Source organism: Acomys russatus, chromosome 25, assembly GCF_903995435.1.
Source record: "Acomys russatus chromosome 25, mAcoRus1.1, whole genome shotgun sequence".
Classification (NCBI taxonomy): domain Eukaryota; kingdom Metazoa; phylum Chordata; class Mammalia; order Rodentia; family Muridae; genus Acomys; species Acomys russatus.
The window spans coordinates 50,952,652-50,979,460 of NC_067161.1; the positions used below are offsets into that span (position 1 = coordinate 50,952,652).

The 26,809-nt window shown below is 50.8% G+C and overlaps 5 protein-coding genes across 5 annotated transcripts; 3 read left to right on the forward strand and 2 right to left on the reverse strand.

Annotated features, from left to right (window-relative positions):
* The first annotated feature begins 258 nt into the window (after positions 1-258).
* On the forward strand, positions 259-8,217 carry Tm4sf5 (transmembrane 4 L six family member 5). Its single transcript, XM_051167299.1, has 5 exons — positions 259-540; positions 7,166-7,246; positions 7,538-7,674; positions 7,911-8,122; positions 8,183-8,217. Exons 1-5 carry the CDS (start codon positions 367-369, stop codon positions 8,215-8,217), a joined length of 639 nt encoding a protein of 212 aa, XP_051023256.1. The 5' UTR covers positions 259-366.
* Positions 8,218-10,053: 1,836 nt separating this feature from the next.
* Vmo1 (vitelline membrane outer layer 1 homolog) lies at positions 10,054-11,087 on the reverse strand. The gene is made up of 3 exons (XM_051167312.1): positions 10,911-11,087; positions 10,685-10,800; positions 10,054-10,351 (listed from the first exon to the last, which is right to left on the reverse strand). The coding sequence occupies exons 1-3, from the start codon at positions 11,085-11,087 to the stop codon at positions 10,054-10,056; spliced, it is 591 nt and encodes a 196-aa protein (XP_051023269.1).
* Positions 11,088-14,325: 3,238 nt separating this feature from the next.
* On the forward strand, positions 14,326-15,998 carry Gltpd2 (glycolipid transfer protein domain containing 2; the record flags this gene model as incomplete). Its single annotated transcript, XM_051167300.1, has 3 exons — positions 14,326-14,613; positions 15,193-15,359; positions 15,454-15,998. Coding segments are annotated over 3 exons (993 nt in total), but the record flags the coding sequence as incomplete, so codon positions are not given.
* Positions 15,999-17,789: 1,791 nt separating this feature from the next.
* On the forward strand, positions 17,790-20,229 carry Psmb6 (proteasome 20S subunit beta 6). Its single transcript, XM_051167405.1, has 5 exons — positions 17,790-17,945; positions 18,274-18,341; positions 18,776-19,037; positions 19,757-19,901; positions 20,016-20,229. Exons 1-5 carry the CDS (start codon positions 17,847-17,849, stop codon positions 20,156-20,158), a joined length of 717 nt encoding a protein of 238 aa, XP_051023362.1. The 5' UTR covers positions 17,790-17,846; the 3' UTR covers positions 20,159-20,229.
* Positions 20,230-24,863: 4,634 nt separating this feature from the next.
* On the reverse strand, positions 24,864-25,857 carry C25H17orf114 (chromosome 25 C17orf114 homolog). The gene is made up of 2 exons (XM_051168452.1): positions 25,736-25,857; positions 24,864-25,061 (listed from the first exon to the last, which is right to left on the reverse strand). The coding sequence occupies exons 1-2, from the start codon at positions 25,806-25,808 to the stop codon at positions 24,898-24,900; spliced, it is 237 nt and encodes a 78-aa protein (XP_051024409.1). The 5' UTR covers positions 25,809-25,857; the 3' UTR covers positions 24,864-24,897.
* Between the last annotated feature and the right edge of the window lie 952 nt (positions 25,858-26,809).

Below are 26,809 nucleotides of genomic sequence, written 5' to 3' on the forward strand. Positions count from 1 at the left end.
CACTCAGCCTTTCTCACAGATGAAACAACTGAGGCCTCCAGAAGTGAAGAGTTCAGCTGAGTCTTCAAGTCAACGAGGAAAGGCTGTAGAAAGCTGTGTACAGACCAAGGAAGAAGCCGCTGACCCCAGTTGTCTCTCTTTGTGTGGCAGGCTCTGCTATCACCACGCCCCCCCCCCCTTCACCTCGCCAGCTGCAGCCCCTCCACCCGCTCAGGGCCTCGTTCCCTTATCACTCTGAGTCTACCAGTTCCTGCCACTCCTCTTCTCAGACCTTTGCTCCAAGCTCCAACCTGTTTTCCTCCGGAGCCGGGCACTTTCCGCTCACTTTCGCTCACCACCTGCCTTTCCTCAGAGCCTCCGTCAGACATGTGTACCGGAAAGTGTGCTCGCTGCCTGGGGCTCTCCCTCATCCCCCTATCCCTGATCTGCATCGTGGCCAACGCCCTTCTCCTGGTACCTGATGGGAAGACCACCTGGACGGATGGCAACCTCAGCTTGCAAGTTTGGCTCATGGGTGGCTTCATTGGAGGAGGCCTGATGGTGAGAATGCTGGAGCACCGGCCAGGGACCTGGGTACCACGCTAAGGGACCGTCAACAACAGAGGAGAAGAGGGGAGAGGAGTAGTTTGCTCTGGGGAGAGGACGCCAAGGGCTTGGTGGGGACTAGGAACCTGGCCATCTGCTCGCTCACACCCACCATTGTGTAGAAGGCCCCCGCTGAGCCCTGAGCTCCCTAGCGAGGCCCTGTGATGAGTAACCAAGGGGAATGGGAGGAAGAGAGGACTTCCCTGCTGGGTGGGAGCAAGTTCTCCGTGCCCCTCCGTTACTGAGCAGACACTGAGAAACCCGCATTACGAGGGTAGACGCAGGAGGAGAAGCTGGCTGTATGGGAGGTTTCGGGACAGCGTCATAACTGGCAAGGGTGGGGGTGCCTAGAGCAACCTTTGCAGCCCATGTTGGTATCTCAGATCAGGTACTCCCCCAGCCCGCTCCGTGCTTCCTTCCCTCTCTTCCATGGCCATTCCTTCTCAGCCCACTTTTCAGGGTCCCCAGACTGTGTTGAGTTCAATGTTCAGGAATAGTAATCCTGGAAACGGTGGCACACGCCTTTAGTTCTAGCACTCTGGAAACACAGGCAAGTGGACCTCTGAGTTTGACACTAGCCTAGTCTACTAAGCAAGTTTTAGTACAACCAGGGCTACACAGGAAAACTCTGTATTGAAAAACCAAAAGCAAGCTGGGAACAGTGGCACACACCTATAGTCCCAGCACTCAGGGAGGCCAAGGCACGCAGATCTCTGTGAGTTCTAGGCCAGCCTGGTCTACAAAAAGAGTCCAGCACAGCCAAGGCTACACAGAGATACCCTGCCTCAGAGAGAGAGAGAGAGAGAGAGAGAGAGAGAGAGAGAGAGAGAGAAGAGAGAGAGAGAGAGAGAGAAGAGAAGAGAAGAGAAAAAGAAAGAGAGAGAGAAAAAAAAGAAAAAGAAAAAGAAAGGGAAAAGGGGGAAGTAAAATAAAAAACAAGCCAGGAGAAGTGGCATATACCTGTAATCCCAGCACTTGGGAGGCAGAGGAAGGCCGATCGCTGTGAGTTCAAGGCCAGCCTGGTCTACAAAGCGAGTCCAGGACAGCCAAGGCTATACAGAGAAACCCTGTCTCAAAAAAAGAAAAGAAGGGAAAGGAAAAGAGAAAAAGAAATGAGGGGGGAAGGAGAGACACAAATATTCTAGATTTCCCCCATCTTCCAACTCCTCCCATTTAGACAGTTTTCTTTTTCATTTTTTTGCTTTGGTTTGTTTGTTTAGAAGCAACACCCTGACTGTGTTTCAGGCTGTCCTGGAACTTACTAAGTAACTCAGGCCAGTCTAGAACTTGATTCTTCCTGCCTCAGCTTCTCAAGCACAGGTGCGCTCCCGTGCCTGACCATTTGGGGAGCTACAGAAGCTTGACCTAGCGTGTCATTGTCATGGATAAAGACCCGGCACAGCTTCCCACCTTTAGCACAACCAGCTGGTAAAACTCTCTGGAAGAAGTTGCCCTTTGGTCCCCTCTGCTGCTAGCTAAATGGAGATACCTCTCTCCCATAGCCAGATAGCTAGGAACTCCCTTCCGTTGCCTCTGACGTCACGGCCTCTACTCTCTGCCCCTGCATGGATTCTGGGGCTCGCCGGTTCACCCAGTGTCGCGTCAAGTGTATCTCCAGCCTAAACCACCCGATTTGTCTACCCAATCAAAGTTGCCTGCTCCTGTGGGTCTCGCTAAGGCTGTGCTCCCAGTGTCCTCTTTCACAGCAGCCTCTCAGGACTTACCATCTTATGCTCTTCCTAATGCCTGTGCTTGTCAATGGGGCAAGAATGGAAGCCTCCCTCACGAGGTGTTCAGTTCATGAATCTAACATGCAGGTGTTAGATAAATGAAGCAAATGGGTAGCCATTCCTGTAAGGCCAGCCCTCTGGAAGCTCACACGCACGCGCACGCGCACACACCAGGGACCGTCACGAAAGCTCTATGGCAAGTGAGGCACTTGTTTTGTCTTTTTCTCTTCTTCTTTCTATCTGATATTATAGACTGGCCCTGGGGCTTGGTGCCTGCCAAGGACTTGCTGTGCCACAGAGCCACACCTACAACCTGGAGGCATATTTTGTATTGTTTCCAAGGAAGTTTTCATGAGATGGTGATGCCAGAACTGACAGCCAGATGACTTTTATTTTTTTTTAAGGAGGAGCATTATGAGCAGGGGTCCCACAGTGAAGGATCAGCCAGGCAGCCAGCAGAGCTGAACCAAACTTTGCAGAGATGAGGTCTGAGGTGGGCAGAGGCCAGACCACATACACCTTTGCAAGGCACAGTGGGTAATTTGAACCCTATTGTAAGTGCCATCAAGAACTGAAGGATTTTCTCCTATTCTGATGGGATTTTAGGCGTAGACCACCACACCAGATTCTCTGGTTTTCTTCTTTCTATTTCAAAACCTCTGGAATGAGAGACCTAAGAGCTTCTCACGCTAAGCACAAGCTCTTCCACCAAGCCACACACCTCATCCTGTGTAAGCAGCGGTCAGAGGGAGAACCCCACTATTTGCTTGCCTATGGTCCCCAAAACTCAAGAGTCCACAGCAGGAAGATGGCCTGAGCCCAGAGTTCAGGAGAGGGAAACAAATAGTTGGATTTTATTTATATTTTGGGGGAGGGTTGTTTTTTGTTTTTCAAGACAAGGTTTCTCTGTGTAGTCTTGGCTGTCCTAGACTCTCTTTGTAGACCAGGCTGGCCCCGAACTCACAGCCATCCACCTGTGTCTGCCTCCCATGTTCTAGGATTAAAGGCTTGTGCCACCACGCACGGTGAATAGTTAGATTTTAAAAGGTAAAAATCTCTTGCGAACCCCGTGATACTCAACGTACTACTGCCATAGCTGTCTTTTCCCTCACTCCCAGTGCCTGTGCTTAAACCTGTGTTTTATAACTTTTTTTTCCGGGTGTAGTGGTGGCTCATGCCTTTAAAGCAGAAGAACTGAGAATTTAAGCCAGCCTGTGTAAAGTAAGTGACAACACAGAGAGAGCCTTCCTTTGAAAAGGGAAGCCAGGCATGGTGTCATACACCCTTAATCCCAGCACTTGGGAGTCAGAGGCAGGTAGATCTCTGAGTTTTGAGGTCAGTCTGGTCTGTATATTGAGCTCAAGACATCCAAGGTTACAAAGAGAGAATCTGTCTAAAAAAGAAAAAGAAAGAAAGAAAAGTATGTGCTGCTTCTTACGGAGGAGCCACCTTTGTTCCCCATATAGAGGCTCCACTGTCTACAACTCCAGTTCCAAGCAGGAACCCACTTTTCTGGCCTCCTTGGACACTAGGCACAGGCATGCTATGCATGCATACACAAAGGCACTAATACATACACATAAAATAAAAACAAATCTTTCAAAAAGCTTACGTGTGTGGATATTTGCCTGCATGAGTGCCTATGTATCACATTCATGCCTGGGGCCCACGGGAATCAAAAAAGCCTCAGATCCTCTGGAACTGGAATTGCAGATAGTTGGGAGCTACCCTGTGGGTGCTGGGAACTGAAGCCAGGCCCTCCGGATGAATAGTCAGTGCTCCTAACCACTGAGCCATCTCTCTAGCCCCTATAAATCTTTTTTTGTTTGGTTTTGTTTTTCAAGACAGGGTTTCTCTGTGTAGCCCTGGCTGTCCTGGACTCACTTTGTAAACAAGGCTGGCTTTGAACTCACATCAATCTGACTGCCTCTGCCTCCTATGTGCTGGGATTAAAGGCATGCACCACCATGCCCAGCAATCTTTTCTTTCTTTCTTTCTTTCTTTCTTTCTTTCTTTCTTTCTTTCTTTCTTTTTTTTTTTAAATAGAGCCAGATATAGTGGCTAAGACCTATAATTCTAGCACTTGGCTGAGGCAGAGGGGACTGTTGCAAGTTCAAGGCCACCATGGGCTACATAGTGAGTTCCAGGCTAAAGAGTGAGACATTCTCTCAAGCAACAAAATGAACAAAAATCGGTAAATCAAAAAGGCAACACTAGGCCAGGCATGGGGCATGCGCCTTTAAATCCAGCACTCAGGAGGCAGAGGCAGGAAGACCTCTGTGAGTTCGAGGCCACCCTGGTGGTCTACACATCAAGTTCCAGGCCAGCTGGGATACACAGGGAGACTCTATCTCAAAAAAAAAAAAAAAAAAAAAAAAAAAAAAAGCAATTCCAAGTTTCTGCGCAAGTGACATCCCCAGAAAGGCTAAGCAAGAAGTGTCGGTAGTGTCCTTAGAACCGTCAGGAGACAGGAAAAGGGAGAAGTTACTGATGAGTCCGTTGAACTAAGCAGCTTGCTCTATCAGGTTGCTGCTAACGACGGGACTAAAGCTTTCAGTCCCTTCCCCGGAGAGGAACAAAATGCTACCTCTCGTCACGCACACATCCCCAAGACTTGTTTGTGCTTGATCGAGCCAGCTGTGGAGGCCAGGCCTGGTGCTGTGTGCATGCAATCTCAACACTCTGGAGGCCAAGGCAGGAGGACGTGATGGTCAAAACCTTGCCCGGTGCTAGGTAGTGAAATCTTCGATGGGGGAGGGGGGCAGATAAGAGGAGAGAAAAGAAAAAGAGAAAATGACAGGGTAGGCATGGATGCTGAGAGAACGCCAGGTACAGTGGTATGCCTGCAGCCCACGCACTTTATAGGCAGAGGCTCGTGAGTTAGTGCCAGCCTAGGCCACAGTAGACCCTGTCTCAAAATAAGTTAATAAGATGTAAAAGAAAAAACAGGCTGGAGATGGGCCCCGTGGTGGTACAGTTGCCCACCATGCACAGTGCCCTCGGGTTCAAACCTCGGTATAAGATAAAGGAACAAAAAAGCCAGCCTTGGAAGGTCCATGGAGACAGGTAAGAGAGGAGTGTGGCCTGGCGGGACTGAGGTACCTGAGGGTGGAGGCAGAGTAAGGGAGTCTCAGGTGCCTTGCCATGGTTCAGTCTTTGTGAGTCTTACTATGTAGCCCATGCTGACCTGGAACTTGCTTTGTAGCCTAGGCTAGCCTCAGCCCCACCCCCACCCTACCCTCGTACTGGAATTAAAGGACAGAACACACATGCATGCACGCACGCACACGGACAAAACCAGCCTAGGCTATCTGTGAAGATATCTCAAAGGAACTGAGCTGATAAAGGAACAATTAAAGACTAAGCTAAACAAGCATTAGCGTGTGGGATGGCGTGACCAAGGATGATGGGACTCGGTCAGGGAGGAAGAGCACATCCTCCTGTGGCTGAGTGTGTGAAAGGAAGGGAAAAAAAGACAAGAAGACTTAGAAGCTGTTGAGGAAAAGTACAGAAGACTTGAAGTCGGCTCTGGTGTAGGAAGGTTAAAATCTCCAGCCTTAGCCGGGCGTGGCAGCGCACGCTTTTAATCCCAGCACTGGGTGGGGGTGGGGGGCAGAGGCAGGTGGATGGCTGTGAGTTTGAGGCCAGCCTGGTCTACAAAGCAAGTCCAGGACAGCCAGGGCTACACAGAGAAACCTTGTCTCGAAAAACCAAGAAGGAGGAAAAGAAAAAAAAAAAGAAAAGAAAGAAAGAAAAAAAAAAAAAAGAAACAAAGCGAGCAAACAGCAAATTTCATGAGAACTAAAAATTAGCATTATGATAAAATTACTCTTCTTTTAACTCAGTGTCTTTTCCTTAAGGCTGGGGTCATAAAGCCTTGTGGTTACAGGAATGCTAGATAGGATGGCTCTGCTTGAGCTTGATCCTGTTTCATTTTGGGACAGAATCAGCAGATCAGAAGTCATCTCCTACTTCCTGTTACAGCAAACTTGTTTTTCTACAGATGCCCACTCTCTCTGACGCTTGCTTGACGTAAGATCATCATTCCATTCTTTTTCTTTTTTTGAGACAGGGTTTTTCTGTGCAGCCTTGACCAGGCTGGCCTCGAACTCAGAGCGATCTGCCTGCCTCTGTCTCTGCCTCCCGAGTGCTGGGATTAAAGGTGTGCGCCGCCACACCCGGCCCTATCTTTATTACAGTCCTGTAAAGGACAGAAGAACATCACGGTTCCTAAGACTGCGTGCTTTGCCTTCAGGAAGGCAGCCCAGGCTTTGCCTTCAGGAAGGCAGCCCAGGCTTGCCGTTAATTGTATGATCAAAATCTCTTCCCGTCCACACCAGTTCCTTGTTCCTGAGGCTGAACATCATTAAAGCCTAGTGAGTCAGTTCCCATTTGCCAACTTCTAAATTTTCCCTTAACAGAAAGAAGTGTAAGGACAAGGAAAAGTTGTGTAGCAAGAACAGTGAAGGGTCAGCCCAGGCCGTCCCGGCACCGGAACTTTGTCAAGCAGTGCCTTCAGGACCCTTGGCCTTGGCAATGCGACAATATTTGTGTATAATATATAACATTGCCTGCCCCCTCGTTCAAATGTTTGACAGCCTTTTGTCTAAGATAGCTGTAGCATATTGGACCCAGCCCTCCAGGCAGCCAATCTGGACAGAGATAAGACGGGCATATAAATAATGATAAATTAAGGTTGAGTCCAGCAAAGATCCCGAGAGATATAGATAAGGTTTTTATAGTCCAAAGGGCTGAGGGCATCGTGGGCAGCTTCCCTGTGATGGACGATGAGGCAGGTAAGACATTGAGGCCCCGGGGGCGACCTGCCTTCACCAACTCTCATCCCACAGGTTCTGTGCCCGGGAATTGCAGCCGTCCGGGCAGGGGGAAAGGGCTGCTGCGGTGCAGGTTGCTGTGGGAATCGCTGCAGGGTAAGAACCAAATTCTGGAGTTTGGGACTCGGTTTCTGACCCCCAACAAATCACTGTATGCAAACAGCCTCACCTCACTCCCAGCCTTGGTCTCAGAAGAGGCTCTAAGGCCCCACAGTAGGTAGCTTTTAGGATTCGCTTGACTCCAAAACGGGCGTTTAAAGGGGGGTGGTGGTGTGTGTATCTTCAGGTGGGCTGAACAGAAGTGCTGCAGCACACGGGAAGAATCGGGGGCGTGGGTGGATCCGCGAGGGAGGAGGTAAGCTGACCTTATCTTCCCACCGGGTCTAGATGCTGCGCTCCGTGTTCTCCTCTGCCTTTGGCGCGCTTGGTGCCCTCTACTGTCTCTCCGTGGCAGGAGCTGGACTCCGGGTCGGACCCAAATGCTTAATAAACAACAAATGGGACTACCACTTCCAAGAAACCCAGTAAGTCCTACATTGTGTTTGTACCGCCGCGCCCCCCCCCCCCCCGCGTTCTGAGGTTCACCCTACCTAACCTTCCGACGTCGTCCAGAAATGATGGACCAGACCGAGCTTCTAGAGAGTTCCTTCGAAGCGGCCCCATTGCGCCCTTTGCAGATCTTAGTAGAGCCTTGCTTTGGGTGGTGGTGGGGCCTGCTGTGTGGGCAGCTTTTCTTAAATGACCCCTGTCCATCCCACAGAGGCGCTTACTTGCGCAACGACACTCTATGGAACTTATGTGAGGCGCCACCTCACGTGGTGCCCTGGAACGTGACGCTCTTCTCCATACTGGTGGTCGCCTCGAGTCTGGAAACGGTGCTGTGTGGAATTCAGCTGGTGAACGCGACCTTTGGAGTGTTGTGCGGCGATTGCCGGAAAAAGGAGGTGGGAGCGCGTGGGGTGGAGTTGTCGGGTAGGGGGTCCTGTTTGCTCTTGGCTGCCTCTTTATTCTTTGTTTCTTCTTCTTTTGCAGGGCACAGCTCACTGAGTTCCGTGGGCCGCTCATAACGCCTCATTTCTGGACGTCTAAGTGGTCCGCCTACACCCTGGTTGGCTAGAATAAAGTGCTTTTACTGTTCGATGTTTTCCTTCGAGGAATAAACCGCCCTGAGTCCTGTCCCTAACTCTGGCTTACCCTATGGAGGGAGCATCCAGGGGCCTTCAGACATAGCTATCTCTCTAGGCTTGGGCCTTCTACCCACCCCCTCTCATCACTCACCCTGCTTGTTATCTTCATAACAAATAATTAGTGTTCTGGAAATAAAATTCTGTGCTCTCAAGGAATTTACTGTGCAAACGGTGAAAGATGAACAACTTTTCATTTATTTTTCTTTATATTTTGTGTGTGTGCGTGTGTGTGTGTGTGTGTGTGTGTGTACAACTTGTAGGAGTTGGTTCTCAGACCATGCGTGTTCTGGGGATCAAACCGAGGTCCTCACGCTTGGCAGCAAGCACCTTTACTCAATGGGGCCCCACTTCACTCCTTTCCACGGTTGGGTAATAGCCTCAGGTCATGAGGTCATGGGGAACTGAATCAGACTGTGCTGAGCAAGTAGGTCCAAGCCATAAAAAACAGCTTAGCCCCAGCCTGAATCTTCTGCTTCCCCTGTAGAAACCAAATATGCTCAGATACTAAAAACAACACACCCTGCTCGCATGAAACACACACGCACGCACGCACGCACGCAATCTGTAATGACACCATCTGTAATTTCCTGGTAGCACCCAGTCTGTCTGCCTCATTTTTCTTACACTCTACATTGGCAATTTCTTTTTCTTTCTTTCTTTCTTTTTTTTTTTTTTCTCTTCTTTTTTCTTTTTTTGGCTTTTCAAGACAGGGTTTCTCTGTGTAGCCTTGGCCACCCTGAACTTGCTTTGCAGACCAGGCTGCCTTCGAACTCACAGTGATCCACCTGCCTCTGCCTCCCGAGTGCTGGGATCAAAGGCGTGTGCCACCATGTCCAGCTTGGCAATTTCTTTTTAAAGTGATGGTAAATGTTAGGTCTCAAACCAGGGACAAATGGTTAACTCGGGCGCCTAGTTAACGTATCAGAGTTGTACTGGCTCTGTGGACAGTCCCACCAACCTGGGGACTTCCAAGCCAGGTGCCCCAATAAAGGATAGGTTGGGTCTACTCACTGAGTGTCCCCTGTACAGTGGGGAGCATCTATCCTACTCTTTTTTTAACGATTTGTTTTATTACATATACAATGATCTGCCTGCATGTGCGCCTGCCCACCAGAAGAGGGCACCAGATGTTTTTATAGCTGGTTGTGAGGCCACCATGTGGTTTCTGGGATTTGAACTCTGGACCTCTCTGGGAGAACAGACAGTGCTCTTAACCTCTAAACCATCCCTCCAGCCCTCTATCCCAGTCCTTCATCTGAAGTCACTGATGACTCAGAAGGGAGACAATGTGGTCTCTTAAAGGGAACATAGTAGCTACAAATGACCTCAGAAAGCCAAGGCCCCAAATAGTATGTGTTTGGGTTCTTTGTTCTAAACTTTGACCTACAACCCCTGAAGCCAAACCTGAAAGCAGGCCTTGGGCCATACAGGGTCAAGAAAGAAGAGGCAATGAGGCGGCTTCGCATCTCTGAGTCAAGCGACAGCAAAACCAAGATCAAGAAGCTTTAATAGTAAGAAGCAGTACTGGCGAGCCGGGCGTGGTGGCGCACGCCTTTAATCCCAGCACTCGGGAGGCAGAGGCAGGCGGATCGCTGTGAGTTCGAGGCCAGCCTGGTCTACAAAGTGAGTCCAGGACAGCCAGGGCTACACAGAGAACCCCTGTCTCGGAAGCTGTGCTGGCAGGGCCCAGAGAGAGAGCGGGCAGCGGCGGCCGCATCAGCTGTTACAGCAGAACATCCTGACGTCATTAAGCGCAGAGTCGTCGCGGAGGCCTCTGGGCTTCTGGATTTTGGTCTGCAGCCCGCACACACCTTTGGGACACGAGTCGCTCCAGTCTCCATAGTCTCCCCAGCTCAGCCCGGGCCCCTCCAGCTCCACGCCGGCCGAGCAACGGACGCGCACGTTGTTCACCGCAGTGTTGTCCCCGGGAAAATTAAATGGCTCCACTCGAAGGGAGAAGGCCACTAGGAAGCTAGTGGCAGGACACCACAGAGGCTCGCTCCATGAGCCCCAACTGCAAAAGGAGGACAGTTGCGCTGGCTGTGCGAGCACCTCCTACCCACCCGGGGGCCCTCCAAAGCAGCCGCGGGGAGAAGGGATAGGTTGGCTCCATCACGGTGTTTCCCTGAGTGCACCGGGGTGGACGTCCAGCCCACTCCTCTGAACTTCAGCGGAGTTTACCTCAGGAGAGGCCGTTAAGGGAGGGGAAGGGGCATTCGTACCTTTGTACTAGAAGAGCGACCTTCCCATTGGGGACTGAGCCTACAGCTTGACAAACATTAGATAAATCCTCTACCCCACTTTTTTGCAGGGCGGGGGGGGGGGGCGGGGTTTCACTAATCCCCACCTTCCAGACTGGGACTCGACAACGTGGGTGTTTTGTAGGGCATTCCCTCGCGTGCAGTGCAGCCGGATCCCGTTCAGGGCCGTGTCGTCTCCAGGAATACCTTGAGGGGGCTCCACCTAGGTAGGAAGGGAAGACGTGGGGTCCAGTGAGGGGATTGCCCGTCCCAGCTCTACAACCCGGAACATCTCTCTACCTTTCCCAACACCTAGGCCTGAGCCGTCATCACCTTGATGGAGAACCCGCTGGCAAAGAACCCGTCAGGACACATCTCAGGCCAGGCCCAGTCACCCCAGGTACCGCCGTTGGTCACCTCAACAATCGATGCATATCTTTTCATCTGCGCATATGCACAGCGGATCACCCACAGCAGCAGGAGCAGCCTGGCTCCAGCATGCAGCCTCATTGTGGATTACCTGCGAGTGGCCACTTGCGTGGATTTATACCAGCCCTGCCCCTGTCAGGATTCAGGTTGCAGGTCGACACCAGCCCTCTCCTCTCAGGGTTCAGATTGCGGAAGAAAGGCCAGGATTAAGTGACATTCAACACTAATCTGCTCCAGGAACCCTGGAGATTTGGTCCCCAGCTCTGGGAGGCAGAGGCCCCCAAGAACTAAGGAAGGAGGGGCAGTGAAAACCTTCGAGTTTAAAGGAGCACACACACCAGGTAGTACAGACCTCTAGCTGCGATGGGCACTTTGCAGTCACATGTTATGTAATCCTCACAATGGTTGTAGAAGATAGAAATTGCATTTCCTAAGCTTGTAAATGAGAGAGCTGGGTCTCTGAAACGGTAAGTGACTTGCCCCCACCCCCCCTAGAAAGCTGAGGAAAATCTCAGCACTGGAAATTCATGGAGACCGGAATGGTCCCATGGAAACCAACCAGGGGCAAGATTAACCAGGGGACAGTGTAAGGATGAGCGGTGACTTACAGGATGTAAGAAAGAATAGAGTCAACAGTGAGCAAGTCTATGATGCCTAGGAGCCGGCAAAGGTCTTTTTAAAGCTGTGGCCCTGGGGCCAGGTGTGGTGGCAAACACCTTTAATCCCAGCACTCGGGAGGCAGAGGCAGGCAGATCTCTGTGGCTTTGAGGCCAGCCTGGTCTACAGAGTGAGTCCAGGACAGACAGGGCTACACGGAGAAACCCTGTCTTTTTTTTTTTTTTTTTTTAAGATTTATTTATTATATATACAATGCTTTGCCTGTATGCACACCTGCAGGCCAGAAGAGGGCATCAGATCTCATTCTAGATGGTCATGAGCAACCATGTGGTTGCTGGGAATTGAACTCAGGACCTCTGGAGGAGCAGTCAGTGCCTTAACCTCTGAGCCATCTCTCCAGCCCTGAGAAACCCTGTCTTAAAATAAATAAATAAATAAATAAAAAGTGGTGGTCCTGATCCTTTGAGAATCTTGGACACCAGATAAACCTGGAGAGACAGGATCTCACTCTGTAACCCAGGTTGTTGTGAAATACCCTGTGTAGCTGTCAGGGTTAGGGTTTCTAAGCCACATGTGTTGGTGCACGCCTTTAATCCTAGCACTCGAGGAGGCAGGTTGCTGTGAGTTCAAGGCCAGCCTGGTCTACAAATCGAGTCCAGGACAGCCAGGGCTACACAGAGAAACCCTGTGGGGGGGGTTACAAAAAAAAAGTTAGGGATTCTATTCCTATAATGAAACACCGTGACCACAAAGCGCACTGGGGAGGAAGGGGTTTATTTGGTTTATACTTCCACTGGTGGAATGCAAGCATGGCAGTGCTGTAGTGCATGAATAAATGCACACCCACTGAGACTCCAGTCTCAGTCAGATATGGATGGTTTATTGAGGGAATGCACACACCCCAAAACAAGGACACAGAAAGGACTCAGGAGCCTAACTGGCATTGACTTGTTTCCCAGGGTCAGTTTGCATAGGCAAAACCCACAATTATCTCACACAAGGGGCAGATGCTAGAACAGGGTGGTCAGCTGACTCAAGTTATGTTGCTAACAAGCAGGGGTTTTTTGTTGTTGTTGTTTGGTTGGTTTTGGTTTTTTGAGACAGGGTCTCTCTGTGTAGCCTTGGCTGTCCTGGACTCTCTTTGTAGACCAGGCTGGCCTTGAACTCAGAGATCTGCCTGCCTCTGCCTCCCGAGTGCTGGGATTAAAGGCGTGCGCCACCCACCACACCTGGCTAACAAGCAGTTCTGATTGACCTTTAGTTTGATTTGTCCTAAGTGAGTAAGTGAGGCAGTGCTTAGAGGACATCCAAAGTGCAACCAAGTGCGTAATAACAAGAGAGCAGCCAGAGGGTAGTAAAGTCTGCAGATAGCAAAGCATGAATTATGACACCATTGACCCTCCAGCAGGGAATGATCATGTCAGCCACGAAAAACTGCTTCTGGGAAGCAGAGTTGAAAAGCTTAAAATTTTTTTAACTTAATTTCACCTTATAAACAAAATAGAAGCTGAATACAAAATGGCTGCAGCTTCGTCAAAGAGCAGGCAGGCCTCATCAGCCGGAACCTAGAGGCAGGAGCTGATGAGAGGCCATGGAAGGAGGGATGCTGCTTACTGGCTTGCTCCTCAAGGCTTGCTCAGCCTGCTTTTTGTTGTTGTTTGGGTTTTGGAGACAGGGTTTCTCTGTGTAGCCTTGGATGTCCTGGACTCACTTTGTAGACCAGGCTGGCCTGGAACTCACAGCAATCCACCTGCCTCTGTCTCCCGAGTGCTGGGATTAAAGGCGTGTGCCACCACGCCCTGCTAGATAGCCATTTTTGTTAGAGTCTGTACTGCAGGGAAGCCTACAGTGCTGTGTCAAGTGCTGGACCATCCTTAGCATCTCTAATAAATGAAAAGCTAATCATAAGGGGCTGGAGAGATGGCTCAGAGGTTAAGAGCACCGTTCGCTCTTCCAAAGGTCCCAAGTTCAATTCCCAGCAACCACATAGTGGCTCACAACCACCTGTAGTGAGATCTGTGGGCAGGCGCACATAGGGGCAGAATACTGTATAAATAATAAATATTATTTAAAAAAATAAAATCATAAATGTTAAAGAGAGCCTAAAGCCCCACCACCTCACCTTAACAAGTAAGAAGTTTAAATATAATTTATGTTTAATTTTTATTAAAAATAGATAGATAATTTTTAGTTCATGTGCATTGGCGTGGGAGTGCCAGATCCCCTGGAAATGGAGTCACAAGCAGTTGTAGACTGCCAGTGTGGTTGCTGGGGATTGAATCCAGGTCCTCCACAAGAGCAGTCAGAGCTCTTAAGCACTGAGCCATCTCTGCAGCCCCAACAAGTTAAGAATTATTGGGCAGTTGTGATCAGCTTTTCCACTTAGAAAGTTTTCACATACATTATCACTTGGTCTTTACATGAGATTTACAAAGCCTCATTATCTTCAGTTTACTGTGGATTCGTGCCCGCAAGAGTTTAAGCCCAAGAGGCTAGCCTCACATGTAACGGCACGCTGAGACAGGTCACCTGCTGAATCCCCCCAAATCTCCCTTAGGTCCCTCACTTCGGGGATCTGACTCCTGGGACAAAGGGCACAGGGGAGGGGGCCTTAACAGGTTAACTATTAACCCTCTGCGCCTCTGGACGCCGCCGGAAGCCTAAGGCCGTCACCCAGCTAGGGGAAGTGTGCCAGTGATCAATCGTCATGAGGGTCTCGCTGACGTCCCCAACCCTGGGACGCTGGCTCCGACATGTAGCTCCTCTCGCTGTCTCCACGCTGTTACTTCTTTACCTCAGTGTACGGCTCTTGCGTGGGTGGACGCTGGCACTGCCGGCTCGGAGGGCCCAGCAGTCCCGCCTGCGGGGGCCCGAGCCCCCTTCCCCTTCTCCAGCCCTCACTGCCCTTCTTCGCCTCACCTCAGGTGTCCTACCAGGCTGCAGGCCCGGGGCGCAGTCCTGCAATCCAGAGGCACCTCCACCTTCCCAGGTATGTTTGAGTTAAGGCTAGAGCCTAGGGACTCTGAACAAGAAAACAGGGGAGCCCAGACTGAGACTCTAATGAAAGGAGGCTCCTTCCTCTCTGTTCTTTTCTCCTCTCAGGTGCTAAGAATAACCAGGAGGAAGCCCAGCTAATTTCTTCAGAGCCCAACAGTCGCTCAGTAGGCCTAGCAGGCTAGGAATGTTTCATGTATCTTTTTTGTTTTGTTTTGGTTTGGTTTGGTTTTGGTTTTTTGAGACAGAGTCTCTCTGTGTAGCCTTGTGTCCTGGACTCACTTTGTAGACCAGGCTGGCCTCGAACTCACAGAGATTTGCCTGCCTCTGCCTCCCGAGTGCTGGGATTAAAGGCGTGTGCCACCCACCACGCCCTGCTTTTTTTTTTTTTTTTTTTTTTTGCCTTTTCGAGACAGGGTTTCACTATGTTATCTTGGCTGGTCTGGACTCACTTTTTAGACCAGGCTGGCCTCGAACTCACAGCGATCCGACTGCCTCTGCCTCCGGAGCACTGAGATTACCAGCGTGCACCACCACGCCCCGCCTTCATGTATCTCTTATGTCTACCTCCCAGGACAGCCCAGAATGGAGACCCCTGGTAGTCCATGAAAAGGAAGAGCCTCCCTGTCTGGGGCCTCAGGGCGCGCTGGGTCGCATGGTGACTCCCTTCCTGGCCTGTATGAACCCTGAGGGGGATGTGGAGCTGTCTCAGTACCTAGCAGGGTGGAGGGAACTACTCAGGTGAGTGGCCTCCTCCCCAAAGCACATCTTCCTCCAAATGACTCTGCGCTCTTTCTCAAGTCATCTTCGGCCCGCCCCGCTTCTCCTCCACCAGATTCCTGACTCCCCTAGGCCCTGTCTTCGCCTTTGCCACCAGCGAGGCCATCACCAAGGTGACCGCCCTCGAGGCTCGCGTGCGCGGCCCCGAGGCTTCGCACTATGCGTCGCTGGAGACGATGGCGACGTGGGAGCGGCAAGCAGGACTGCTGGACCCGCCGGAGACCGCACCCGGAGACCCAGCCAGGTCCTCGGGCTCTCGAACGCTGCTTTTGCTGCACCGTGCGCTGCGCTGGTCCCAGCTCTGCCTCCAGAGGGTGGCGACGGGGACGCTCGGAGGTCCAGACGCCGGCGCGCAGTGCGGGGACGCGTACAGCACCGCCCTGGCCGCGCACCACCCCTGGCTCGTGCGTCAGGCCGTCCGCCTGGCGATGCTCGCCCTCCCGAGTCGCGGCCGTCTGCTCCAGCTGGCGTGTCCGGGAACCGCGGAGGCGGACGCGCGGGTAGCCCTGGCCAAGGCCGCCCGCATCCTGGAGGATGTCTACCACCGAACGCAGAGCCTGCTGGAGGGCCACGGTCTGCTCCAGCTGGCTTGATGGAGACTGGCCTGGAAGGCATTGCGGTAGGGAGGGACCAACACATTCAGTCTCTCCGTGACGTCACCACAGGCCAGCAGGGCCCCCAAAGTGGTGTGAAAACCTCTCTCATCTTCAACTTCACGAAGCTGGAAGAAGCCATGAAGACAAGGAATCCTTTAGTGGCTGTCGACATAGGGCGTTATGTAGGATGACCTAGGTTAAGGGGAGGAGTGTGGGAGTCTATGCGGCATCCCTGTTCCTTGCACCCATTTCCCAGAGCCCATTTTCGCCATTCCCAAGGCTTCAGTCGCCAGCCTCCTGTCCAGACCTGCCCTCTGAGCCTCACACAGCATGCGTTACACACCCCTCCTGAGTTCCACCTTCCTGCACCAGAAGTGCCTCCCCTTTCGTATGGTTTGGTTTTTCGAGACAGGGTTTCTCTGTGTAGCCTTGGCTGTCCTGGACTCCCTCTGTAGACCAGGCTGGCCTCGAACTCACAGCGATCCACCTGCCTCTGCCTCCCCAAGTGATGGGATTGCAGGCGAACGCCACTATACCTGGCTATAAGGTGATGTTTCTAGTACCTAAAATATGAAAATAACACTTAAAAAACAATAAAAATACAAGTAACCTTTCTTAAAATGGGAAAAAACTTTGAATGGACGTCTGTTCATTGCTTCAAAGAAGATACACAAATGGCTCACTAGCCATGGAAATATGCTTTACTTATTATTCGGGGGAAGGGAAAACAAATCAAAATTGAACAAATCTAGTCACTAGAATGGCTGTGATTAAAAAAATATAATACATTGGTGAGAATGCATAAAATTAAAAGCCCTCAGATATGACAGGTGTGACTGTCAAGTGCTCCATCAAACAATTGTAACGTCTTCAAAAGTTCTCATGTAGTCCAGAAAATCAGCTTCTAAGGTACCTTGCTAAGTATGTATCCCAGAGTAATGAAAACATGACCTGATGCCAGGCGGTGGTGGCGCACGCCTTTAATCCCAGCACTCGGGAGGCCGAGGCAGGCAGGAGTTCGAGGCCAGCCTGGTCTACAAAGTGAGTTCAGAACAGTCAAGGCTACACAGAGAAACCCTGTCTCAAAAAAAAAAAAAAAAATGACCTGACCATTTCAATTTATACTCGATTTTGTGGGCTATTTGAACCAAGACACCAATCAGGTTATGGCATATCCAACCTTTTTTAAAAAAAAAATATTTATTTATTTTATGTATACAAATGCTCTATTTGCATGTACACCTGCAGGCCAGAAGAGGGCATCAGATCACATTATAGGTGGTGGCGAGCAGCCATGTGGTTGCTGGGAATTGAACTCAGGACCTCTGGAAGAACAGTGAGTGCTCCAGCCCCAGATCCAACCCTTTAACATTGCGACACAACGTTATCCACAAAAGCTTCATATTCCAGACTATACAATCGAGTTACTAAAAAACAAACCAACCAACCACAGACACAGCCAGCCAGCCAGCGCGCGCGCGCGCACGCACACACACACACACACACGCACACGCACACGCACACGCACACACACGCACACACTCGCGCCATCTCATAATGAAAACGGGACCGCATTTACAACTACCCTTCGCCCCGGGTCTTCAGGCAGCTTCTGATTGGACACGTCTGTACGAAGCCCCGCCCCCTCCCCCTCCGTATACACGCCTCTTTTTTTTTTTTTTTTGGTGACCTGACACACTGCCGTCAAGTGTTCACTGTCGCGAACGGACAGTCCTCCTAATTTCCCTTCTGCCGTCAACCAGCGTCGCTCCCAGAAGGCCTCGGAGCGGTACTAAAGAGAGTGACGGGGCGCTTTACGACGGTTGCTTTGTGGCAGCGGTAGAAGAGGAAGATGGCGGCCGCCGTGGCTGTTCGTGGAGCGGGATCTGCACCGGCTTTTGGGCCGGAGGCTCTCGCCCCAGACTGGGAAAACCGAGAAGTCTCCACAGGGGTGAGGGAAGAGCCGGAGTTCAGAGGACGTGTACTAGGCCCGACGCTGGGGAAGGCACGAAGCCCTGACGGGCTTCGCGCGGGGGAGAGGCGCGGTGGTGGTTGCCGGCGTGAGATGCTCCCTTTTGTGGTGAGAGGCGAGCAGTCGGCTGAAGCATAAGGCTCTGACTCCTGGGGTCTGCAGGTTAGGATTCTGAGGTGTTGAGCAGGAACTTTGTATTCTAGAATCCGGGCGAGGAATCACTGAGGTTGACGTAGGCTCGGGAGTGTAATAAGGCTCAGGTTTATTATTTTTCCTCTTCTTATTTTTTTTTTCTTATTTTTCCCAGACCACGATCATGGCTGTGCAGTTTGATGGGGGCGTGGTTCTAGGAGCCGACTCCAGAACAACCACTGGGTGAGCTCAAAGCAAGAAAGGGTCTTCTTAGCCGGACGAGGCGGCGCACGCCTTTAATCCCAGCACTCGGGAGGCAGAGGCAGGCGGGTCGCTGTGAGTTCGAGGCCAGCCTGGTCTACAAAGTGAGTCCAGGACGGCCAAGGCTACACGGAGAAACCCTGTCTCGAAAAACAAAAACAAAAAAAGCAAAGAAAGGGTCTTCTTGTTACCCCCACACATGCGCATCCCATCCTAACCCCCCTCAGACCTGTTGGGGAAGGGAAGGATTTGTTCCCAATTCTGTTGCTTCCGGTTCCCCTCACCCTTCCGTGAGGTCCGTTCTCCGCAAGAGCTAATAGGTAATCCTGCGTCCCTGCGGCTGGAGGGAGCAGACGGTGATGTTGTGGGGGAGGGAGGAGAGTGGGGCCCTTCTCACCGCTCTGGCATCCCCGCAGGTCCTACATCGCCAACCGGGTGACGGACAAGCTGACCCCTATCCACGACCACATCTTCTGCTGTCGCTCAGGCTCGGCCGCTGATACCCAGGCGGTAGCTGATGCTGTCACCTACCAGCTTGGTTTCCACAGCATTGAACTGAATGAGCCTCCCCTAGTGCACACGGCCGCCAGCCTCTTTAAGGAGATGTGTTACCGCTACAGAGAAGATGTCATGGCGGGGATCATCATTGCAGGCTGGGACCCCCAAGAAGGCGGGCAGGTCAGGCCCTCCGGACCACGACACTGGAGTCATGCTGTGTGTCTGTGTCTGTCCGTCCATCTGTCTGACCTGTCTGTACATATTATTGTGCGTGCTTGTCCGTCTGTCCTGTGTGCACATAGTTTTGTGGATGTCTGCACGTAGATGCAGGTGCACGTATGTAGAGGCCAGCGGCCTGCCAGGGGGAGTCTTCCTCGGTTGTGTCCACTATTTTTTTTTCTTAAGGTTTATTTATTACGAGTACGTCATTCTGCCTGCATGTACACCTGCAGGCCAGAAGAGGGCACCAGATCTCATACTAGATGCTTAGGAGTCCCCATGTGGTTGTTGGGAACTGAACTCAGGACCTCTGGAAGCCAGTGCTTCTTAACCTCTGAGCCGTCTCTCCACTATTTCTTGCGACAGTCACACTGAACACGGAGCTCACCTTTTAGCTGCCTGGCCAGTGAACCCTAGAGATCACACCCTCTGCCCCCTTCTCTCAGTGCTCGGGTTACAGCTGTGTTCAGCTTTTACATAAATGCTAGGGACTTAAAATCTGGTCTTTATACTTGACCAGCAGGACGTTTAGACCTGAGCCATCCCCAGTGCCCACTTCAGCCGTTTTAAAGTCTCTCTGTTTGCCTCTACCTTACCTACACTCCTCAGAACAAATTCAAAAGGGACGGGTTCATGTGTCAGGGAGGGTGCAGCCGTGGCTCTTCTCCCCCCGTCTGCAGGTGTACTCGGTCCCTATGGGGGGCATGATGGTTAGGCAGTCTTTTGCCATTGGAGGCTCCGGGAGCTCGTACATCTACGGCTATGTCGACGCTGCCTATCGGGAAGGCATGACCAAGGACGAGTGTCTGCACTTCACTGCCAATGGTGAGGATTTGGGCATCTGGGCCTGAGAACTTCAGCCCTCGCGACACAAGCCACACTAAGGTCTCTTACTCTCAGCACCTAACTCCAAACCCAATTTCCTCCTCTTACCTACAGCTCTTGCTTTGGCTATGGAACGGGACGGCTCCAGTGGTGGGGTGATCCGCTTGGCGGCCATTCAAGAATCAGGGGTAGAGCGGCAGGTACTTTTGGGAGACCAGATACCGAAATTCCCCATTGCCACTTTACCACCTCCCTGAACCCTAGTGTTGCAGGGGTGATGAACGACGCTCACACGATGCGAAAGTTAATAAACAGGTGGTCAGAGCGATGGTTGTGTTTGGGTTCTTTTTTCCTAGCTTGAGCTTGTCAGAGCCATTCTTTGTGCAAACTTCTGCACTGAACTCAAAGTGAGGAAGGTTTATTGATGCTGTGATCGTCTATTATTGGATGATTTTGAGGATAATTCGTTTTTCCTTTTTGAGACTAGATCTCTTATAGCTCAGACTGGCCTTGGACTTGTGGCAATTCTCCTGCCTTGCCACCTCGAATGCCGGGCTCACAGGTATGTGCCAACACGTTCACAGGTGTGTGCCAACACGCCTGGTCAGGAGTGGTTTCTGACCCTTCCTGCAGGTTGTATTTACCCAACACACCCAGGCACCTAAACTACCAAAATGGGATTAATAACGGGCAGCAGCAATGTCCTCAGTCCAAGCCAGAACTCAGAATTGTGAGGCTGGAGTCACCTCCCCTGCTGTCTGATGCCTGCCATCCTGGTGACTGCTAATCCTGAGGTTAAAACTCTCCCACAGTCCAGCCTCACGGTCCCCTCACTCCCTCTGTCACTTAATCATCAAACAGCAGTGTGGCTTCTTTGTCTTTGGGGAAAGAGGTGGAAATAAAGATGGGTGTTGGGTGGCAGCAGGCCGCTGTCAGGAGAGTCCTGTAAGCCGCCGTCACTAGGCTGAGAACGGCCTCCAGCCCCTTAGAGCTGTGCCCATCAAACGGAGGACCTACAGGAGCTCAGAGGCGCTCAGTGACCCCATCTTCCCACACCTATTTGCTGTACTCCATTGGTTAGGGAACCACGGAAGCCATATTTACAGACTTCTTTCTGAAGTGGTTCAGAGGGGAGGAAGGAGGGGAGAGGAGATAAAACACCCAAACAGGAGCAGCTGGGGAAGGTGGCCTAGGGCTCGGTCTGAGAGGACCGTGACAGTGGCGGCTGCTGGTGACCCTCTACCGTCAGCAGGAAGCAGGGGTCTCGCTGCTTGGCTTTGTTTTTACTTACTCTTTGTTTTGTTTTTTTTTTTTCTGAGACCCTGGCTGTGCTGGACTCACTTTGTAGACCAGGCTGGCCTCGACCTCACAGTGATCCACCTGCCTCTGCCTCCCGAGTGCTGGGATTGCAGGCGTGAGCCACCACACCCAGTTATTTATTTATTTATTTATTTTATTTTGGCCCATGGAATGCTGCAACCTGCATTTAGGATGGGCCTCCCCTCCTCAGTTAACCCAGAAACTCTCCTAACAGAAAGGTCCAGAAGCATGTTTTCATGGTGATTGTAAACACACCAAGTTGACTATAAACCATCACAAGTGGTAAGGTGCTTACTAAATGAAAGAGCCGAGGGCTGGAGAGATGGCTCAGAGGTTAAGAGCACTGTCTGCTCTTCCAAAGGTCCTGAGTTCAATTCCCAGCAACCATATGGTGGCTCACAGCCTTCTGTAATGAGATCTGGTGCCCTCTTGTGACATGCAAGTGAAGCACTGTATACATAATAATAAATACATTTTTAAAAAATAAAATAAATGAAAGAGCCGAAAGGGATCTCTGGCTGTAAACACTGGACTAAAATACTTTAGCCGTTCATGCCCAAACCTGTTCTCCTGAGTCCTCTCTCTTGTACATAACAGTTTAGCTGAGCCTGGTGGCACACGCCTTTAATCCCAGCACTCAGGAGGCAGAGGTAGGTGGATCTTTGTGAGTTCAAGGCCAGCCTGGTTTACAAAGTGAGTGCAGGACAGCCAAGGCTACACAGAGAAACTTTGTCTCGGGGGGGGGGGGGGGAGTTCAGTTCTACAAACTGTGAAGGTGTATAACCATCTCCACGCCCATACCCTCCTCCATGCCCACCCTTATGCAGTCAGTACCAAAAAAATCTTGGTAAATATGAGCCATGTCACTTCTCTGTGTCACAGGTCTCTGGTCAGGTCAGGTGTAACACTAATTGCCTTAAAACTAGGCAGAAGCAGATGGCTCCCTGAGTTTGGGGCCAGAGTACCACCTAAGGTTCTATGTAGACCAGGGAGCTCAGGGTCAGCCAGTTCTACCCGGAGAGACCCTGCTGCAAACAACTAGTAGTAACCCCACACAAAAATAAAAACAAAAAGACAACATTCCTCAGTACCTCGCATGACGAGAATGCTGGCCTCTTACCACGACCTAGAAGACACGGCAGCCCCAGCCTTTTGTTTTCCAGAATTTATGGGGCTTTGGGGATTTTGTTGTTGTTTAAGATTTATTACGTATACAGTATTCTGTCGGCATGTACACCTGCAGGCCAGAAGAGGGCATTAGATCACATGATAGATGGTTATGAGCCACCATGTGGTTGCTGGGAATTGAACTCAGGACCTCTGGAAGAGCAGACAATGCTGTTACCCTCTGAGCCGTCTCTCCAGCCCTGGGGTTTTGCATTTAAATATTTGCTGGGTGGATTTTGTTGCCTTTGTTTTGCTAAGCATCAGATGACTAGCCCTGCACCACTACAGAAGTAATGTACAGCTAGACTGCACCTCCTGTCCTGTGAGGTTAGACAGCACTTCTTTCTGTAGCCCAGGCTGCCCGTGAGCGGATGATCCCTTCCTCACCCTCCAGAGTGCAGTGCGCTGCCATGTCCAGCTGCTCAAGTTCCTTTTTCTTTTCCTTTCTTTTTTCCTTTTCTTTCTTTTTCTTTTTTCTTTTTTCTTTTTTTCTTTCTTTTTTTTTTTTTTTGGTTTTTTTGAGACAGGATTTCTTTGTATAGCCTTGGCTTTCCTAGACTCACTTTGTAGACCAGGCTGGCCTCAAACTCATAGAGATCCACCTGCCTCTGCCTCCCCAGTGCTGGGAACAAAGGCGTGAGCCACCAGGCCCGGCCCTGAATTCATTTATAAATCATCATTACTCCCTAGCAGGGAGAAAAACAACTTTTTTTTTTTTTTAAGATTTATTTATTATGTATACCGTGCTCTGCCTGCATGTACACCTGCAGGCCAGAGGAGGGCACCAGATCACATTATAGATGGTTGTGAGCCACCATGTGGTTGCTGGGAATTGAACTCAGGATCTCTGGAAGAGCAGTCAGTGCTCTTAACTTCTGAGCCATCTCTCCAGCCCCTTCAAAAACAATTTTTTTAAAGATTTATTTATTATGTATACAGTGTTCTGCCTGCATGTATACTTATATGCCAGAAGAGGGCGTCAGATCACATTATAGATGGTTGTGAGCCACTATGTGGTTGCTGGGAATTGAACTCAGCATCTCTGGAAGAGCAGTCAGTGCTTGCTGTCTCTCCAGCCCTGACACAACATTTTGGTTTGCTTTTTTTTTTTTTTTTTTTAAGGTTTTTTGAGACAAGGTGTCTGTGTAACAGCCCTGGCTGTCCTAGACTCCCTTTGTAGACCAAGCTACTCTTGAACTTACAGAGATCCAACTGCTTCTGCCTCCTTAGTGCTAGGATTAAAGGTGTGCGCCACCACACCAGGCCTGACACAACACTTCTTAAATATGTTAAATGTGTTTTTTGACAATTTCAAACATGTACCTGTGTCTTGATCATCTATCCTCCCCCATTGCCCTTTCTCCTCTCTTAGACCCTCCCCCAACATGTTCCAACATGTCTCTGCATGTGCGTGTGTGTGCGCGCGCGAGCGTGTGCGTCTAGGTAGATAGATGCTAGACAGACAGATGATTGATGATAGAAGATTAGTGATAGAGAAATAGATGGTAGATAGATGTCACTGAGTCCAGTTAGCGCTGCCTGAATGTGGGGTTAGAGGCGCACACCACAGCTACCCAGCTGCCATGCTGAAATTTTGACTGGCTTGGTCTTGTGCAGCATCTGTGGGTTCACGAGTTCAAAGATCATGATGCCTAAAAACATTTCTCCACATTCCTTCCCCTTCTCCATGTCTTATATTCTTCTCAGCCCACTTCTAACTTGACTGTTTAAGGTTTTAGTGTGTGCGTGTCTGTGTGTGTGTGTCTGTGTGTGTATGTCTGTGTGTGTTTATATGTGTATCTGTGTGTGTGTGTGTATGTGTCTGTGTGTGTGTGTGTGTGTCTGTCTCTGTATGTGTGTGTTTATCTGTGTGTGTCTGTGCATGTGTGTGTTTATCTGTGTGTGTCTGTGCGTGTGTGTGTTTATCTGTGCGTGTGTGTGTGTTGCGTTCAAAGCACAGTACATATGTGGAGGTCTGGGACAACTTTCTGGAGTTGGTTCTCTTCTCTCTTGCTCAGGCATCATCCGGGTGGTTTCCTCCTGTCTGCATACTGTCTCCACCTGCTGTCTCTCTATAGGAGTGCTGGGGACCTGCTTTTTACACAGGCTTCAGTGAGGACACTCAGGTTGTCTTCAAGCATATGCAGTAAGCATCCTAACCACTGGGTCATCCCCCCAGCCCTCACTTCTGTTTCCTGTCCTGCCCAGCCCCCACCGCCCCCAGCTCACTTTCCCCACACCCCACTCTGAAGCCTGCTCTAGCAAACTTAGCTTTCCCATTAGCCATACTTGGGACCTGCCTGACACTCCATCCCCGTATGATCGATCATACACTTTCCAACTCAGCCTTTTAGCCCAGACCTAGTCTATTTGTCAAAAATCACCCTCACCCAGCACTCAAGCAGAATTCTGAACCAATTTAATGAGGTCATGACAGTCTTGGGACCACTGGAAAACATGGTGGCAAGTTGCCAAGACTTCTTGGGGGTTTAGCCCCTAGTTGTCCTTTTCAAATGGTAGAGTCGTTGGCTGATGCCACGTCATGCAGTTGGTGACGGAAGGAGAGTCGGGCTTTCCGGCTTAAGTAGGCACCAGCCCCTGGGGAGGGCAGTCTTCCAGTCACAGTGGGGGCTACAGCTGGGCTAGGATCTGGAGTGGAAGCAGCTTCCAGGCCTAACGGGGAAATCAGAGGAGGAAGAAGGATTTGAGGGGGAAGGTCAAGGTTCAGCTCCCCTGAACTTCCTGCCACAGCTGTGAGGAAAGGAGCCAGAAAAGAGTGAGGGGCCGGGCGTGGGGGCACACGTCTGTAATCCCAGCACTCAGGGAGGCAGAGGTAGGCGGATCGCTGTGAGTTCGAGGCCAGCCTGGTCTACAAAGTGAGTTTAGGACAGCCAAGGCTACATACAGAAACCCTGTCTCGAAAAACCAAACAAAAAAGAAAAAAAAAAAAAAGAGTGAGGGGTGTTGGTGACAGCAACAGGGCTGCGGAGAAGGGGGCGTTTAAAGTGGGGCCAGCTTCTTGAAGCTGGAGCCCCAGCTGTTGTAGAGGTGACACCTCTCCAAATCTCTCTCCTGCTCAAAAGCACCCCAGTGCTTGAGGCAGCAACCTGGTGTCACCATCTTGAAATTCTTATATTTTTACCACAGGCTTCCGTCTTTCCATTTTGCAGTCGTCTCCACAAAATCTTCAAGTATCCCCCCCTTCCCCTGAGGAGACATGAGAAACACATCCCCCCCCCACCAGACAACAGGATCCTTCTCCCGCCCTGGTTTGAGGGTTTATCTGCCCTCCCAATTCATACCAGTCAGCCTTTCACACACACCCCAGGGGACCCCAGTGAACATACCTGTTCCTCCTTCAGTCCCCCGCTGTCTCCGGCACCCACACCATGGGAAACACCAAGCCCCCTTCAGACCCATCTCAGTACTGGAGACTGGGACGTCGGTAAAGGCCAGGAGCACCCCGTGGGGAGGGTGTGGTTTTCAAGTTCCCCCCACCACCGTGGGCAAAACTACCACTTAGCCTCCAACCGCCTGGTGATTACAGGCGCCAGGAGACAGAAGCGGGGAAAGAGGGAGGGGAGAAAGGGTGGGGGTACCCCACTCAGATACCTATATTTGGTGCCTTCTTCATTCGGGGTTTCTTTTATCACCACGCAAAAGGAGGGTGTTGGGGGTGATCTCCATGACTGAGGCAGGCAGAGGGGTGTCATGACAGTACAAAGTCAGTAGTGCAGCACACCTCAACTCGGGTTCAGTCTGCACATACCTGGGGACGAAACTCTGCTTTGTTGTTTTGGTCTTTTGTTGTTGTGTTTGTTTTTTGAGACAGGGTTTCTTTGTGTAGCCCTGGCTGTCTTGGACTCTCTTTATAGACCAGGCTGGCCTCCAACTCACAGAGATCCACCTGCCTCTGCCTCCCGAGTGCTGGGATTAAAGGCGTGCACCACCACACCCAGCTCATTTTCTTTTCTTTTTAAATTTTGTTTTAGGGTACAAATTTGAAGTGCCCAAGGCATAAAAATGTAAAGAATACTAAGGGTTTTGGGGGGGAGTTTTTGTTTATTTGTTTTTTGAGACAGAGTCTCTCTGTGTTAGCCTTGGTTGTCCTGGTCTTGCTTTGTAGACCAGGCTGGACTCAAACTCACAGAGATCCACCGGCTTCTGCCTCCTGAGTGCTGGGACTAAAGGCGTGCGCCACCCGGCAGAATACTAAGTTTTTAGCATGAAAAGCTTTATCCAGAGGGGAAGAAACTGCATTCTCACTAAATGGCCTGATAACTCTTTGCTTTCAGTCTCACTAGGTGCCTCAGACTAGCCCCGGAACCATGGGTGATTCCCCTGCCTCAGCCAGCATCAGGCCCAGGTGATCCGGTGCCTTCTCCCTGCTGTTTGTTGTTTGTTATTGTTTTACAGTGTGA